Source organism: Bombina bombina, chromosome 5 (assembly GCF_027579735.1).
Source record: "Bombina bombina isolate aBomBom1 chromosome 5, aBomBom1.pri, whole genome shotgun sequence".
Lineage (NCBI taxonomy): Eukaryota > Metazoa > Chordata > Amphibia > Anura > Bombinatoridae > Bombina > Bombina bombina.
In genome coordinates, this window is record NC_069503.1 from 259,324,899 (window position 1) to 259,344,548 (window position 19,650).

At 34.9% G+C, this 19,650-nt stretch overlaps 1 protein-coding gene across 1 annotated transcript in view; it reads right to left on the minus strand.

The window, feature by feature from the left end:
- The window catches only part of PLXDC2 (plexin domain containing 2), a 1,268,934-nt gene that overhangs the window by 574,326 nt on the left and 674,958 nt on the right, over positions 1–19,650 (minus strand). The window contains exon 4 of the mRNA XM_053713963.1: positions 16,099–16,168. Within this exon, the coding sequence (XP_053569938.1) occupies positions 16,099–16,168 (70 nt within the window). The remainder of the gene's footprint in view (positions 1–16,098; positions 16,169–19,650) is intronic.

The following is a 19,650-nucleotide window of genomic DNA, read 5'->3' on the forward strand; positions in this document are numbered from 1 at the left end:
AAAATATATAAATCAAGCAATCGCTATGTATAATGTTGCAAGATTATAAACCCTGCTTTAATTATATATATATTATATATAATATTTTATGGGATATGGGAAATGAAATTTTGAGTTCAATATCTCTCTAACAAAAGACTAAGTGGTCTATTCATTAAAGGGACAGTCAACACCAGAATTTTTGTTGTTTAAAAAGAAAGATAATCCCTTTATTACCCATTCCCCAGTTTTGCTTAACCAACACAGTTATAATAATACACGTTTTACCTCTGTAATTATCTTGTATCTAAGCTTCTGCTGATTGCCCCCTTATTTCAGTTCTTTTGACAGACATGCAGTTTAGCCAATCAGTGCTCACTCCTAGGTGACTTTACGTGCATGAGCTCAATGTTATCTATATGAAACATGTGAACTAATGCCCTCTAGTGGTCAAAATGTATTCAGATTAGAGGCAGTCTTCAAGGTCTAAGAAATTAGCATATGAACCTCCTAGGTTTAGCTTTCAACTAAGAATACCAAGAGAACAAATCAAAATTGGTGATAAAAGTAAATTGGGAAGTTGTTTAAAATTGCATGCCCTATTTAAATAAGGAAGAAAAAAAATTTGGACTTGACTGTCCCTTTAAGCCCTACTATTCCAATGAATTAAAAAAAAGTCAGCTAAACAGTCACTCTATTCTCAGGAAGCTAAAATTTACTTTAACCGACTTTGAAATATCTGGATTTTTTTTTTATATATATATTTAATTTTTTATTGAGGTTGTTCAAATATAAAACAGTGAACAAAAGTTCAGTAGCATATAAACAATGGGTACATCAATTATTGTTTTGCCATTACATTCAGGTACAAAGTATTGGATTATAATATACAAACCTGTGTATATTCAGAAGGTCAATACAGTACTATCATTCAAAATAAAACTGAACATTAATATTGGAACCTCATTTTTTTAATTTTTAGTAGGAAATAAATGCGCCTCCAGAACTTCAAAACGCCACTCATGGAACAATGTAATCTAAATGGTCAAGAGGTGGAGCTCAAATGTTACATATGGACACTCTTGGACCTTTAAATTTAGATAGATAGTTATAGCAGGGTTAGTAGGTTGTGAAGTATGGAAAAAAGGAAACGGTCTAAAGTCTGTTAAATATATTTACTGTGTTGAGTTTATAATAAGAGTGCAGCTCATTAGGGAGAGATAGTCTATGCACGTATATGGCTAATAGGGCTAATCTGAGCAAGGTTTGCTTAGTATGTGAGGATTGCTTTTTATGAGCTGAGCAGTGTTTGCTTGGTGTGCGGGAATAGTGGTTTGATCCTACCTACATCTGTTGAGTAGAACAGGCTTTAGCTAGGTATGTAACTTTGAAACCTTGAGAGTCAGGGAACTATTAGTGTTTAGACGTGTTACATATACTAAAGTAGTTCTTGGTTATGACCCAGTCAGAGAGTGTTCATCAGGGCTAAATCATGTATCACCTCTGAATATACCTCAAGATGGGCCATCACATAACATAGCAGATCTTTAGTGTAGCATAAAGGAATATATCATTTTAGGGATATAATCTGAGAGCTTGGATAGGTCTGATCAAGTACCCAAAACTATTGGGTCCTCTATTTATTATTTTTACAATTACAATACTCAACACCACCCTACCCCGGCCGCTGGCAACGTGGCAGGAAGCTGAGCAAGTTTGGAATATTTACTATTAACAGAGAGAGCTGTATTCTAGTTAGTCAAGACAGTGATGCCGGCTCAAATATACACTGCTATAGTAAAGAAATATCCCTGAAGTTGGCCTAAGGAAATGAATCACTTTAAACTTATAGTTGGATAGCTCTAAACCAGAGTATATATTTTAAGAATAAGCATTATCAGTTGTAGCGTTAGTAGCAATTTGTATGTATTAAACTGCTTATTGTATTAACAGGAGATTATGTCCTATTAGCTGACACCGGTTTTGATAGCAAAATATTTATACCACCAGGCAGATCTAGCCAATCTCTTGGGAATGAGACCTGCACCAATACTGAGAGCCTGCCCCTGGGTTTGGTATAGTAAAATAAAGTTTCTGTAAACATACATTTAGATAGCTCATTTAGAAAACCACATTTAGATCAGAGTATATATTTTACATATAAAACAATATCAGTTGTAACCTTAATAATTATTTAAATATAATAAACCTTGTTTTGTACTAAGCACATTATTATGAAAATCCTATTACAGGGGTGAGTCAGTATAGTCACAGCTTGGTTATGTACACATGTATAGGGAAACGTGGGTAGAGGGTGGAATTAATCTGTAAAATAAAAGATCTTAGAAAACAATTTCAGTTATAACCTTAATAACTGATTGAATATATTAAACCTCATTTTATTATTATCGGTTATTTGTGAAGTGCCAACAGATTCAGCAGCGCTATAAACAAAGGGGGAGTACAACAAAACAATTATAGGGATCAAATGGCTAGAGGGCCCTGCCAAGAGTTGCACTGTTGTAGTCAGCTCTTAAGAAGGTGATCTACAAACAGCTGGACTCTTACATGCTAAGGGGTTTCAAGGGAAAGCAATGGAGGAGAGGAACTGGTATAAGAAAGGTTAGGGTAGGTTGTATGCATCCCTGAACAGTAGAGTCTTTAGGGAGCACTTGAAGCTTTTAAAACTAGAAGAGAATCTTGTGGAGCGAGGCAGAGAGTTCCACAAGATGGGAGCCAGTCTGGAGAAGTCCTGTAAATGGAAGCGTGATGAGGTGACAAGAGAGGAGGAGAGTAGGAGGTTGTGAGCAGAGCGAAGGGGACGGGAGGGAGAGTATCTGGAGACAAGGTCTGAGATATAGGGGGGAGCAGTGCAGTTGAGGGCTTTGTATGTCAGAATGAGAATTTTGTGTTTGATCCTAGAGGCAAGAGGAAGCCAGTGAAGGGATTGAGTCTGGCAGAGGCATTCATTATGGATTGTAAAGGAGCTAGGCGGCAGGTGGGGAGACCAGAGAGGACAGAGTTGCAGTAATCGAGGTGGGAGAGATTGAGAGAGTGGATTCAAATCTTAGTTGTGTCTTGTGTAAGGAAGTGTCTAATTTTAGAGATGTTTTTAAGGTGGAAGTGGCAGGCTTTAGCCAATGACTGAATGTGAGGAGTGAAAAAAAATCTGAGTCAAATGTGACCCCGAGACATCGGGCATGTGGGGTAGGGGTAATGATGGAGTTGTCGACAGTTATAGAGAGATTGGGGGTGGAGAGTTTAGAAGAAGGGGGGAAAATAAGGAGCTCAGTTTTGGAGAGATTTAGCTTGAGGTAGTGAGAGGACATCCAGTTGGAGATGTGAGAAAGACAGTTAGTGACACGGGTTAGCAAGGAAGGAGAAAGGTCTGGTGCAGAGAAGTAGATTTGGGTGTCATCGGCATAAAAATGATATTGGAAACCGTTGGACTTTATTAGGGAACCTAGTGATGATGTGTAGATTGAGAAGAGAAGGGGACCAAGGACTGAGCCTTGCGGTACTCCAACAGAAAGTGGTAACGGGGCAGAGGAAGCCCCAGAGAAGGCTATACTAAAGGTACGGTTTGACAGGTAGGAAGAGAGCCACGAGAGGGCTGTGTCACATATGCTGAAGGATTGGAGGGTTTGGAGCAAAAGAGGGTGGTCAACAGTGTCAAAGGCTGCGGACAGATCAAGGAGGATAAGCAGAGAGAAGTGGCCTTTTAATTTTGCTGTAAGTAGGTCATTGGTAACCTTAACAATTGCTGTCTCTGTGGAGTGATGGGGATGAAATCCAGATTGCAATGGGTCAAGGAGGGGGTTTATTGTAAGGAAATGGAATAGGCGTGCATAAACTAGTTTTTCGAGAAGCTTTGATGCAAGAGGGAGGAGGGAAATAGGGCGGTAGTTGGATGGGGAGGTAGGATCAAGGGAAGGTTTTTTGAGGATAGGTGTGACCAGTGCATGTTTCACCGATGAGGGAAATATACCAGTGCTGAGGGAGAGGTTGAAAGTGTGTGTGAGTATAGGGGTAAGGGTAGCAGAGAGGGAGGGGAGTAGCTGAGATAGGGTCAAGGGGAAAGGTAGTGAGGTGAGAGCGCAGTATAAGTGCTGAAACTTCTTCCTCAGTGACAGGGGAGAATGAGCTAAGTTTAAGGTTATGTGGGTTGTGGTTGATTGAGAGCATTTGAGGGGGTGAGAGAAAGGAATTATGTTGAGAGCTGATTTCATTTCTGATGGAGTCGATTTTGTTATTGAAGTGGCTGGCAAAGTCTTGAGCTGACAGAGAAGTTGTATTAGGAGGTGGGGGAGGGTGGAGAAGGGTATTGAAAGTGGAGAACAAACGTTTTGGGTTTGAAATAAGATTAGAGATAAGAATAGAGAAGTAATGTTGCTTATGGATATTGAGGGCAGAATAGTAGGAGTTCAAGATACATTTGTAAAGTTGAAAATCAGCTGAATTCCTAGATTTTCTCCAGTGCCGCTCAGCAGTATGGGAACATCTGCGTAGGTATTGTGTCAGAGGAGTATGCCAGGGCGGAGGATGAGTGTTTGATTTCCGTGCATTTTGTGCTAACAAATTTTTTAAGGTAACATATAAACCTATTTCAGATTTAAACAAATATAATCGCAGCTTGGTTATGCAAATATGTATAGGTAAATGGTAAAGTAGATAAAGGGTGAGGTTAAGCTATATGATAAGAGAAAAACCTTTGCTATGGCAGTTCCCATAGGGTTAACTCCCAGTGAATGTCTATCCAACATCAGTCCTGATAGAAGAAAACCCATGCCTCTCATTAGGTATAACCAATCCCTAATGCATTTCAATGAGGTGCCTATCTGAGGCATTAGTGTTTTAACTCTGAAGTTATAGTTCTGCAGGGTATACCTATTGATATAGGGGTCTCTTGGAACAGAAAAGTCTTTGAACTTCAGTGATCCTCCTGATCTGCAGCAGTCCAAAGTCATTGCCCCAGGTACTTATCTCTCTGGGCTGTGGGATCTTTTCAAAGGTGGATAAAATCAAGGGACTTGGATGAAGAGCTTTACCTTGTTTCTTTATATCTAAGCTTGGGCTCTCTAGTGCCCTAGTCAGACCATCTGTCTTCTTCTCAAGATCATTGTAACCTGCAGCAGAGCGATCGGAGTACAAGATTGTCGGGTGGTGTTAGGTTCCAGCCCCGACAGTAGTTCCGAGCTGTGGTATTCAGTGTCCAATGGGTCAAGCTGCTCTGTATACCCCATAGGAGAGGTAGCATAATGAGCCGTAGCTGTGAGGAGAAAAGATCTTTAAAGCTGCTGTTAAAACTGCGTGATCGCATTTTGTATTGGGCAATCCCATGCTGTCACAGCCTCTAAGGCTTCCATTGTGTACTCTGTTAGTCTCTAATTCACCAAATAATGATGCAATAGTTTTGAATGGCACCCAGTTGAAGATCAGACTTAGAGCGATGTAGACCTGCTACCCCCGGACACCGGGAAGAGGGGGGGTGTTGCTAATTTTCCTGCTAGTCCGCCGCTTGAGATCCACCGCTTTTTAAGGTTGCAGAGTTTCTGGCAAGATACACTGTAGTTTTCAGTAGATATCCCTCATTTGGAGTAAATTGTCCGTTTGAGGAGATGATAGGTGTGAAGAGAGATACTTGGCAGATTTTTTAGGATCTATGTAGAGGCTCTTATTTTGTGGCTTATAATGGCCACTGCTTGGACACGCCCCCCTTGAAATATCTGGATTTTTAAATTCTTTTTAACCAGCTTTACACTGATTTTAAATGGTGCAAAATGAGTTGAAAATTACTTCAAACAGCACAAAACCAATCAACATTAAATTTAAAAAAATTAAATTTAAGTAAAAGGCTAAACCAGATAGGATATATGTCTCTTTAAAGTGTTTTATATACTCACTGACACAAACCCTCACACAGACACACAAGAACACACACACACACAAAAAGAACACACACAAAAAAACACACACACACACACACATACTCACAAGAACACACGCACACGGATACGGATCATTGGTACATTTGATGATCAAAACACAGAGGTACGCAAGATTTTTCCGAAATATTGGCCAATCCTCTACTAAGATGATGATCTTAAAGAAATATTACAAGCAAACCCACTGTTTTCAAATAGAAGGGCCAAGAATATGAAGGACTTACTAACCAAAAGTCATTTTGTACAACAACCAGCGACAAAGTGGTTGGCAAATACAAAAGGCTCATTCAAATGTGGGCGATGTCAAGCTTGTAACAATATGTTACCAACAAAAATATTCATTCATCCAGTGACACAACATAAATATCCAATCCTATATTTCCTAAACTGCAGATCAAGGATGGTTGTATATGTGGCAATGTGCAGCTGCCCGCTGATCTATGTAGGAAAAACAATTAGAGAATTGTGTACAAGAATCTTGGAACATATGAGGGATATTAAATGGAATAGATCAGTGCCAGTGGCTGAACATATGAATAATGTCCATAAGAACGACAAATATAACATCAAATTCTTTGCCATTGATCAGATTCGTGGAAACCAAAGGAGGGGCAACCTTGGTAAAATCCTACTACAAAGAGAATGTAGATGGATATATGACTTGCAAAGCAAAAGCCCAAAGGGTGTTAATGAAGATATATATTTTGCCTGTTTTCTTTTAAATAAATTCCCTTCATTTCTAGAAACTATAATACATAAAAATGTGAAATTTGAGACTCTCTCTTACACAATCACACACATAGATTTAGAGTCCATATATCTATTTATATATTGATAGAACAACTATTTCCCAAAATGATTACATATGAGACCCCCAGATTTTGATACTCTCGTTCCCTGTATAGAAATAACATGTATAAAGGTTATTGTATAAACTAACCTAAGTGATAATGTATGAGGTATATCATAATAAACTAACAAATGAAAGCAAAAAGTACACATACAATGTGATTCTAAATGCTATATAATGAATATTGCTCTTAAAAGGTTGTTTATTGTGATAACATCTGCCACTGTGATACTATGGAAATGGGATTCACTGGAGAGTCATAAAGTTGTTATTTGGAGACATATGTAATCCATCTTGTAGTCACTCTTTTGATACATACCAAGGATGTTTAAGCATTCATAAGATAGGCAAAAACACTGCTATAAAATTGATTGACATCTAATCCAGTTATAATAACATCACACAATACGCCTATAACTGAACACGGCTTCTGCCATGTGGTAGCCATGACACCCCTGAACGGTACAAATAGACGCACTAGATGCGAGGTTGGCCCCTAACCCTGATAAAGTTACGTAATCGTGACAAAACGTGTTGGTGGGTGGGGCTTGTGGCCTAAAGACGTGCTTGAAAAATATCGGCACCTAATTTCCATTGTTATCTTTTTAATAATTTAATGACAATTTAATACATTGTATGTGTAGGCAAAGAAACGATAGATACTATTTGAAACTGACCTCCGTAATATATAGAGTGGGTGCTTGAAAAATATTGGCACCCACTATACTGAATGCATAGATGTGAGACGGGTCGGCTAACATTATTACGAATGTGTATGCTTGCAGTGCTAAATGATGAATACACGTGAGCGATCCAACTGTTTGGGGGTTTGTCTGATATTGACATTAACCATTTAAGGCTAGAAGCTGTGCTTGATATACCTAATAGCTGTTATAATATTGGAGGTGAAGAATGGCATACATACTTAGTGCATGGCTGATGACCCTGAATAAACACCAACTTTGTTTGGAACTCTTGAATATTCCTTTACCACTATTAAAGTATTATTGGTGGGTAAACTAACATTTATTACTATAATGAATGTCTGAAAGATATCGACATTCATTACGCTGCTAACATAGCTCTTAAGGAGGATTTAAGTAACCTGATATAGTGTGAATGCTATATGGTAAATAAGGCCATTTGGTCAAATCTTTACCCACACTAGTAAAATGGCGGTACATAAATGGTTGGAAATTAAACACATATTATGATGACAATACTAAGGGACAGTCTATTTGGACTAATGTATATTTAAGCACTAGTGGCCAATACATATGAGTTGATGTTTAATAACTAAGAATACAGCCCCTGTATAAGGCGAATACTAACCACCCTGACAACCTTAATTTTTTATTAATTTTTCATTGATGCATTTATATGCCACAAGCCCATGGCCACTCTTTTAATACTTTTTCCTATCCTCCCTATTTCATTTGACAGTGATGATGCAAGAGGGTATTACTGAGATTTAACCCTCTGTACAGATAATATGAAGGAATTGTAAATATTCACTGTTCCTTAAGGAATTTTATATGGTTATCAACAAAGTTTGATTTTATAACTTGTTTTTCTTTAAATTCTCCACACCTTACATATTGGAGTTGTTTGTCCCTGAATCCTGTTTATATTAACACAAGAACACACATACAAAAGAACACCCACAAACAAAAGAACACACACACAAAGCACACACACACTCACACAGACACACAAGAATAAACACACACAAAAAACACACAAACTCACACAGACACACAAGAATAAACACACACAAAAAACACACAAACTCACACAGGCACACAAGAATAAACACACACAAAAAACACACAAACTCACACAGACACACAAGAATACACACACAAACTCACACAGACACACAAGAATACACACACAAAAAACACACAAACTCACACAGACACACAAGAATATACACACACACACAAGAACACACTCACCCACATACAGAGGTTAGTTATGTCCAACATTTTGGAAATTAGATTAAACACACTAATTGTTAATTAATTAAAAAGAAAATCTAGATTTTTTAAAAGCTTATAACGGGGGTGTTCTGTTCAAATCATATTATATATGCGAGCAGAGAAACAAGCTAGAATTTCAGGATCTCTCTGAATCAATTGTGTACAGCTCTTTTGGTTGTATCTATGCCCAAGAATAAATATTATAATAATCTGTCCTGTTTGAGGCACTTGAGAACTGGATATTGACATCCCTGGCTTAAAGGTTTTAGCAAATTGTCGAAAAAAGCCTAGTTCAAATCAAACTGCACAGTTTATTGCTTATTTTAATTCTTTTATAAAGAGTATCACACAAAATGAAAACAATCTTGCACAACAAATTATTTCCTAAATAAAGTTAATAGGGCAGTTAGTTATTTCCAAGGTCAATCCAAATATATACATAAAACCTATATACTAAAAGAAGATAGTTTTCATGCAGATAAATGTTATGGTTTGAAGTAGCATATTATTTAAATTATTTTTAGCATCACAGTTATAAAGCACATATAGACATTGGGGCCAAATTATCAAGGGCCAAATGGCCCTGAATACTCCTGTTTCTGCGGGAGCCTTCAGGCTCACCGGAAACAGGAGTTAAGAAACATCGCTCCTAAGACCGCTGCTTCTTAACTTGTCAGTCGCATCTGAGACTGCGGACATCAATCCGCCCAATCGCATATGATTGGGTTGATTGACACCCCCTGCTAGCGGCCGATTGGCCGCGAGTCTGCAGGGGGCAGCATTGCAAAAGCAGTCCACTAGAACTGCTTGTGCAATGTTGGACATGATACGCTACAGCATATCATGTCCGCCAGACATTGATAAATCGGCCCCATTGTATTCACATATATTACAGTTATACAGCAAACATAGATATTTTATTTACATATATTTCTGAGATCTCTTTCTGTGCTTTATGTTTTGCCATACAGGAAATAGCAGGTCATAAATAATCTCAGCAGACTGAATAATGGTTTTGGTCACTGTTATCAGAGGAAAAATGTATATTTGTAGTGATAAAACTCATGGTTCATAACATGTAATAAGCAATAGGTCTTGGCAGAAATGTCTGTATTTTGGACATCAGCAAATATACATTCCTTATAAGCAAATACATCAAATGTGTGTGTATGTTTGTGTATATATATATATATATATATACCTAAAGCACTTAACCCAAATGTAGTTATGAATATTTTACAATGAAATTTTCTTCACACAGGAGAAAATGTTTTTAATTTTTTAAATACATAATATATATATATATATATATATATATATATATATATATATATATATACACACATACACATATATAAATAGGTATTTATATATAAGTGAAGAACATTGGAATGTAAAATATTTGCATAAACACAACACACACACACACATATACCATACACCATATACCTTTTAATCCTTATAACAAAAATAGTAATATTTATATTAATAATTTATCAAAAAGTGTATATATGAGTGTAACAATTTATTTTAATCTACTTATGTTGTGTTTGCACCCAGTATGTTAAATTATTGCAAACACTTCAGAAACATCTTGCAATTACACAGTGTATGTTCACTTTTAGTAAAGGTAACATTTTTTCTTTTCCTACAGATTAAAAATTGAGATTATCTATAGTTGTTTTAAAGTAAAGGGTAAGGAGGTTTAGCTAAGGGGATATGAAACCCAATATTTTTCTTTCATGATTTAGGTACAGCACACAATTTTAAAAATTTCCAGTTTACTTTTATTATCAAATTTGCTAACAAAAACACATGGGGTGAGCCAATGACAGTAGGCATATATATGCAGCCACCAATCCGCAGCTAAAAGGTGCGCTAAGTTTAGTGTGCAGATCTTGCAGAACTCATTTGTTAATAATGCCAACTGTGTTTCCTATGCAACGGGTAGTGCTATTTGTGACCATGTTATTGGAAGTGATCCTACAGGTTTTTCGGCTTTAAGACCTATGGGAAAGTGTTAAAAGGCCCCTGCTAATGCCAGTATGGTGCTTGGTCATTCTCTATGGAAGCCCTGGCATTCTTGTTTCTGTTCTCTTGATCCTGACCATAGTGTGTTCCCTGGTTCGTGCTCTCTGTCTCACCCTTGTCTGTACTTTGAACAGTGGGCTGATTACCTGTTTGCTGACCGCTGGAACAGTACTTGGTTTATTATTCTGCCTCACCCTTTTGCTGTGATGTTTGGTTCATGTCTGTCCAGTATTGAACCCTAGCCTGACTACTAACAACTCTTCTGGTTATACCCTTGCTCCTGGCATTTGCTGTTGGCTTCTCAGAACTGATTCACACTTGTACCTGTCCTGGGCTTACAACACATCTGCAGAATTGGTTCCAGCAAACAACAAAGCTAACTGCCCTTTCACCTTATAACATTTAATTATGCTAATGGATATTGGCTATTTTATTGTATGTTACAGTGAGCTGTCTACAACTTACCTATACACTGTGTAGACACGGTATGATATTGTTGCTGTTATGAAAGGGATACTAAACCTAGTTTTTTTTCCTTTCATGATTCAGATAGAACATGCAATATTAAGCAACTTTCTAATTTACTTATATTATCACATTTTCTACTTTCTCTTGCTATCTTTATTTGAAAAGCAAGACTGAAAGCTTAGGAGCCGGCCGATTTTTGGTTCAGCACCTGGGTTTCACTTACTGAATAGTGGCTAAATATAGCCACCAATTGGCAAGCGCTATCCAGGGTCCTGAACCAAAAATGGGCCGGCTCCTTAGCTTCAATTCCTGCTTTTTCAAATAAAGATAGCAAGAGAATGAAGAAAATGGATAATAGGAGTAAATTAGAAAGTTGATTAAAATTGCATGCTCTAACGGAATCATGAAGGAAAAAAATTGGGTTTAGTATCCCTTTAAGTGTTATTACCCAGTGTTATCTTGCTGCCTTTTGATAGTATCTATGTAACCAAAAATGTAATAGACTTCCAAAATATATTAATAGCATTGGTTTAAAAAAAGAGCTAAAATTCTGAACAAGTAACTTTGCTATTGTTACTTTAAACCACAAGTATACAATAAGTAGCCCCTAGCATCACATTATCTTAATATAATTAATTACTGTAAGAGTAATTAACAATTTTCTTTTGACAAGATCTGTAATTTATATATCATATAAATATTGTAAGGAAATTTAAAGGGACATGAAACCCAAAAAAATCTTGCAAGATTCAGATAGAGAATACAATTTTAAACAACTTTCTAATTTACTTCTATTATCTCATTTGTTTTATTCTCTTGAAATCATTTGTTGAAGAAGCAGCAATGCACTACTGGTTTCTAACTGAGCACATGGGTGAGCCAATGACAATCAGTAAATATATGCAGCCACCAATCAGCAGCTAGAACCTAGTTTTTTTGCTGCTCCTGAGCTTACCTGCATAAACATTTCAGCAAAGGATAATGAGAAGGAAGCAAAATAAATAATAGAAGTAAATTGGAAAGTTGTTTAAAATGGTATTCTCTATCTGAATCATGGAATAAAAAAAATTGTGTTTCATGTCCCTTTATTGCTGTTTCATTGGTATAAAATGGCTGTTTCACTGATGCTACTATATATTAAACATTGTATTCCTACAGTATTTACTCAAGCTGATTGTGTTGCTCATAACATGACATTTCCATATTCGGTTGCCAAACACCATATTTGCTAAACTGTATGGGCTAGATTATGAGTGGAGCGATAACAGTTATGCGCAAGCGAAAAGGGGTTTATGTGTGTACATATGTATTTATGTCTTTAAATGTGTGTGTGTATATATATATATATATATATATATATATATATATATACACATATATGCACATAAATACATATGTACACCCAGATAGACAAATATATAAGGGGCCTTTTGCAATTAAAGTGAATGTAAATTTTGATGCTAAAGTGCCAGGTTTTTAAAACTTCGATCAAAAACAGGGGCACTTTAATTCATCAAAATTTACATTTCACTCCTGTTGTGAAAAAAAACTTACCTTTTAATCTTCACAGCAGCTCCAGCCTCCTCCGGTCTCACAAGCCATTTCTGATGTCAGAAATGATTGATAGGTCATCCTCCAATCACAGCTTCCCCCCCGGGGGAATCAGTGTCTGATTCAACGCTGTGATTGGAGGAAGCCGGAGGCCTCATTTTAGACCCAGGAAGAGGCTTTGAAACGGGTGGAGGAAGCTGGAGCTGCTGTGAAGATTAAAAGGTAAGTTTTTTTCACAACTGGAGTGAAATGTAAATTTTGATGAATTAAAGTGCCCCTGTTTTTAATCGAAGTTTTAAAAACCGGGCACTTTAGCATCAAAATTTACATTCACTTTAAGTAGATAAAAACATATTTATGCAATAGGCATATTTAATAAAGTTTTATACTGTGTATTTACTGTAAATATTTGACATTCCAATGTTCTGCACATAGCAGAATATGTTCTATGTTATTAAATATAGATATTCCTATATATATCTATACCTATATATAATCTTGTATATATGTAGTTATAAATATATTTGTTAGAAATATATTTGTCCAAAGAAATATCGGAAATCTGTAGAAATCTGTATTTATGAATAAATAGAACATAATCTTCTATGTAAAGAACATTGGAATGTGAAATATTCATATATCATGTGGGTTAGTGCACTTGAGAATGTGCAATCAGGTTTGCGCAAGCAGGTTGTTAGGTTTTTAATTAAATTACATTTTCAGACATTATAGCTAAAGGGACATGAAACACTTAGAGAATGAAATATGAAATGTTAAATTATAGGATGTATAAAACACTTATTTTAATTATTTATATTAAATTATTGTCCGTAATCTAATGTCCTGTAAGAATTAGAAGTTTATACTCAGACATTATAAGCCAATCTTTTAAATAGTGTAAAAACTCTTTTATATCTGTTTCTAATTGGCCTTAGCAGAGGAGATAAGAAAAGATACATTATAATAGTTACTGCAAAACAATATTAATTTCACTAATCCAGTAACAACTCTGGTTCAGCTACTCCAAATAAGGTAACTAGTGTGGGGGGTGGGGGGGGTGACTTTTGAAAATCAATCACAGCAAACAGCATGCCAATGTGAAGTTTTCACTCTATATTTATATGTTAATGTATTTTAAAAAGACTACAAAAAGGTATTGTATTTACAAGGTTTTTCATGTCACTTTAAGTAGAATTTTTTTTATCTAGTGGATCGTTGAGTAATGACAATTAAATCTGAAGCTTGCTGTATAATGTGCAATTTTCCAAAGATCTAGTTGAAAGAAACATGTAAATATATTTTCCAGGCAGACAAATAAACAAAAGAAAATATGGACAAATGAAAAATGAAAGTCACACCTAAAGGTAAGTAATAACTAGGACTTAGATCCTATACAATCAGCAACCCTGTTACTATCAAAATCCTTGAATCGGCTATCAAACTCGACTTACTCATATTGAGCAGTTCAAAGAAGGTCTATGAATGTTATTATGCAGGGTTTCTACAGATTCACTTTTGACAGCGACCCCAGCTGGACAAATGCTTTAGCTGTTAAAACTAAATAAGAAGGGTCAAATAGAAAATTCATTTGCAGAGAGTTAATTCAACACAACAATTAACCCTAAACCCCAACCTCCCCCATTGAAAATAACTAAACCGTATTGTGATTAATCAATAAAAAGTATGTTTCAGGTCAATTTTAACAACCTGCCCATATTCAAGGGGTAAAAGACCTGTTGTTTCTGGTGGAAAAAAGGCTAAAGAGTGAATAAAACATAAACTTAGCTTAAAGGGACAGTCAAGGCCAAAAAAACTTTCATTTTTCAAATAGGGCATGTAATTTTAAATAACTTTCCAATTTACTTTTATCAACAATTTTGCTTTGTTCTCTTGGTATTCTAGTTGAGAGCAAACCTAGGAAGGCTCATATGATAATTTCTAAGCACTTGAAGGCCGCCTCTAATCACATGCTTTTGTATTTGCTTTTCAGAACAGGGGAGAGTAGTTCAGGTAAACCCTATAGATAGCATTGTGATCACGCCCGTGGGTTGTGGCAGACACTGCACTAATTGGCTAAAATGCAAGTCAATAGATAATAACTAAAAGTCATGTGATTAGGGGCGGTCAGGAGATGCTTAGATACAAGATAGTCACAGCAGTAAAAAGTATATTAATATAACAGTGTTGGTTATGCAAAACTGGGGAATGGGTAATAAAGGGATTATCTATCTTTTTAAACAACAAAAATTCTGGTGTTGACTGTCCCTTTAAGGAATGTAAATATCAATGGACTTTTTGTTTAATTTTTTAATTAATTACATCTTTTTTTTATTTGTGTATTCATTTGCAGTGGAGGAGGGGGATGTGTGGAAGGAGGTATTCTAATACAGGAATTATGTGAAGGGTAGATTTAGTGAAAGGTTTACTAATGGGAGAAAATAATTTCTATGTTAGAGTTAAGGGGGAATTGTGATGAGAGGTATAATTGTATCAGTGCACAACTGGTAGACTATTACCATTGTTTTTTGGAAAATGTCAGTAAGGTCGATCAAATCGGGAGTGGGTTGTTATCGTTCAGTAAGGAATATTTTTGGTTGAGGAGATCATGGTTAGGGTTAATAGTAGTGGGGGATCAGTAAAGCAAACAAGTTTACAAATTAATTCTAAATTACAGATTTATAGTAGTTGGTGTCAGTAATATCATTGTGGTTTGTATAATAATTAGCATTCAGGATCAACAATTAATTTGAAAACTGAATATTGTTCTCTGTTTTTGAATAATAGTAATGTGAATATAATTAGGTAGCTAAAATGAAGCTGCTATGAGAAATCTAGTGCCACCAGTTTATTTTTTATAACAGCTCTGTTATGTGGGTCATACAGGATCTAGGACTATACATTTTCAAAATATATCCCCCAACAGCCCAAAATACTGAAAAAGATGCAAGATTTTATGATATATATATATATATATATATATATATATATATATACTGTATATCTATAATGCCAATATAAAAAGAAATGATGAGAAAAATAATATTTGACTGAACAAAACATAAAAAATAATAATGATACAAAATATTAAAAACATAATAAAACTCCAAAATCACTTTATTATGTGAAACATCAATAATTCTCCAAGATTGCGAATATATTTCTCTAAAAATCTCTAATTATAATCTACTTAATTTTTTTAACCTTGTTAGAGCCACAAAATATTATTTTATTTGCAAACCTTTAGCAAAACTCAACAACAATTTTCAAGGTGAAGTAGTAGAATGGTACTTACCTCCAGTAGCCACAGTAATTTCACGTAGAAAATGTCCATAAAATGGAAAATCAAAGGACAGGTTCACTCTCTGTAAAGTACAATGCCAGGAAAGAAAGTCAATTTTACGGCAGAAAGTACAAAATTAAAGTTTTGTATGCCAAAACTGTGATTTATTCATTATATTTCATGCTTTTCACCAACAGCCACTTCAGCTTTACAGTTTCGCTTCTAATGACATTCAGTTTGAAGCTGTTACCTTGGAAACAATTCATCCAATGTAATTGAGAATCACTGGTAAAGGAAAGTCTTAGCACTGTTCAAATGTATTTTTCTTTATCAAAACAATTTAACCTTTAGGACGATGAAAAAGGGAATTCACTGATAATGTACAGTGCAGGTTTTTAAAAATGTTGATTTCCTAGCAACATAATATAAGGGAAGACAAGAAGCTGCAAATAGAATTTTGAGTGGCAGAGGAAGAGAACATTTGTATAATGACTTAAGTGTAGTGCCCATAGGTCACTATTAGAAAACTATATGTTTTTAGTGCTGCAAAATCTGTTGGCACTTTACAAATAACTGATAATTTAAGAGAAACAAAATGGGGCTTTAAAGGGATGTAAAGTGAAAATGAAAGTTTCATAATTCAGATAGAGCACATAATAATCAAAACAAATGTTCCATTATTTTTTATTATTAAATATACTTCTTTATTAAAGTTTAATTGATTTCAATGAGAGTGTATCACCAGCATGCACATGAGCAGCAGTCTTTGTTTCAACACTTGCTACAATTTTTTACTTAAAGGGACATAATACTCATATGCTAAATCACTTGAAACTGATACAGTATAACTGTAAAAAGCTGACAGGAAAATATCACCTGAGCATCTCTATGTAAAAAAGGAAGATATTTTACCTCCCAATTTCCTCAGCTCAGCAGAGTAAGTTATGTGTAAAAAGTTTTACGTCAGCTGCTGTCCAGCTGCAGGTAAAAAAAAAAAAAAAAATGAAGAAATTAACTGCATCCAATCAGCATCAGCAGTGCCGAGGTCATGAACTCTTTTACTGTGATCTCATGAGATTTGACTTAACTCTCATGAGATTTCATAGTAAACTTCCTTAAACTGAATAGGGAAATAAGATGAGTGTGCATGAAGCTCGCTCCCTTGCCTGTCCCGGGACAAACATACTGATTTGCATCTTAAAGTCCTTTGAAATGGGGTTTGAATACTTAGGACATTTTGAGGTAAAATATCTTTCTTTTTTACATAGAGATGTTTAGGTGATATTTTCCTGTCAGCTTCTTACAGCTATGCTGCATCACTTTTAAGTGTTTCAACATTTGGGTATCATGGCCCTTTAAACTCCAGAATTTGTATTGTTTAGCCAATCAGTACTGACTCATAAATAACTCTACAAGAGTGAGCACATGGTTATATATACGGCATACATGATCTAGTGCTGTCTAACTATTCAAAACTGTCAAAATGCACTGAGATAAGAGACGGCCTTCAAGGGCTTAGAAATTAGCATGTCAGACTCCCTAGATTTAGCTTTTAACAAAGAATATCAAGAGAACAAAGCAAATTTAATGATAAAAGTGAATTTGAAAGTTGTTTAAAATTGCATGCCCTGTCTGAATCATGAAAGTTTAATCTTGACTAGAGACTGTTTTTTTTTTAACGTTTGCAAGACACAAGCACACTCCTGAGAATAACTCAGTATGCTCTAATGTAGTTTCAACAAAGGATTCAAGAAGAAATATGTTAATTTGAGCATAGAAGTTTTTTGAAGTGTACGTTGGGTCTGAATTCCATGTCCTACTATAGATTACTACTAAATCACATGGAAATTTGTCAGTGCTAGAACTTCTTGATTTTTATGCAGATAATGTAAATATTTCAAAACAAAAACAGTCATATAAATAAAATGGACAGAATGAATGTGCTATATACCTTGAAATGTGAATAGAAAAAGAGGTCATTTGAAAAACTGTGATTTCCAAACAATAGAAATATAAAGTTTTACAGAAATAAATACACATTGGTTCTCTTTATTTATATTTGGGTGTTAAGCCAAATTAGTTTTACATATTGTGAAAAGAGGGAATTCAATGGTACTACACTAATGTCTGGGGGAATGCCCTATAATCTATTAGTATGTTGATATACATATATTGGTGCTAAAGTGCTGTCCATGAATAGGAAATACTGACTAGAAGAATTCACTGGATAGCACATCTGTTTCCCTTGGGTATCACATATTTTCTTGATGTGAAGATAGGCCACAATTAAAATATAACTTTTATTAAAAATGAAAACAAAAGAAATAATGACTAAAAACATGAGAATGGCTCTGTACAAATATCGACTGACCAATCTATAAGCCTTTTAAATTTTCAGTTAGAATATAGTTAAAGGGACATGAAACCCACATTTTTTCTTTCATGATTTAGAAAGAGAATGCAATTTTAAACATCTTTCTAATTTACTTCTATTATCTAATTTGTTTTATTCTCTTGATATGCTTTGCTGAAAAGCATATCTAGATATGCTCAGTAGCTGCTGATTGGTTGCTGCACATAGAAGCCTCGTGTGATTGGCTCACCCATGTGCATTGCTTTTTCTTCAACTAAGGATATCTAAACAATGAAGCAAAATAAATAATTGAAGTAAATTGTAATGTTTAAATTTGTATTCTCTATCTGAATCATGAAATAAAGATTTTGGGTTTAGTGACCCTTTAAGTCTATTGATATCAATTGCCAATAAGTATATGAAAGCTTATCAACTTGTAAATAAATTGGTGAGCTTGACTTTGTGTTAGTGTTTCTTTAACTATGTCATTTAGTAATCTTTACTTATTTTGATGTGTCTCGCTGTGACTTGTTTATATTGATACCTTTTTATCTTGCAAATTATTTATAAAGTGCAAGATTAAAAGGTGTCAATATATATATTTAAAAAAAAATAATGTTATATTGTAATTGTGGCATATCTCCATATCAAGAAAGTATGTGATACACAAGGGAAACAGATGTGCCTTAAAAACCAAGTACAATTTGCAAAAATCTCATTTTGAAATCAAATTTATTCTGTGACAAATAATAAAAAATACAGTAATTTTATAAATATATATTTTTAAAATTGTATCTAATTTAAGAATGTTCAGTAAATAAGATAACTACAGCCTATGCAATCTAATTTTTATAGACCCCAGTTATTGTGTCACCCTGTATATGGTCTATTTTATTTAACTTAAAGATCTATCTATCAATCTATGTATCTATCTATGTATCTATGTATCTATCTATCTATCTATCTATCTAGCTGTCTGTCTGCCTATTTGTGCTTGCATACAATGTTGTTTGAATATTGATTTGTATAGAATCATCAAAAAGTTAGAACCTGGGATTAAAATTATATGGGACATGCCTCAGTGAGCAAATTCTGATTTCATTGTTTAAATTAATCTAACCCAAAATGTAATTATAATTTATAATGGTCTTGTACTTAAAGACAAACATATTTAGACATGAATAAAATTCAAAATGTATTACAGTTTCAAA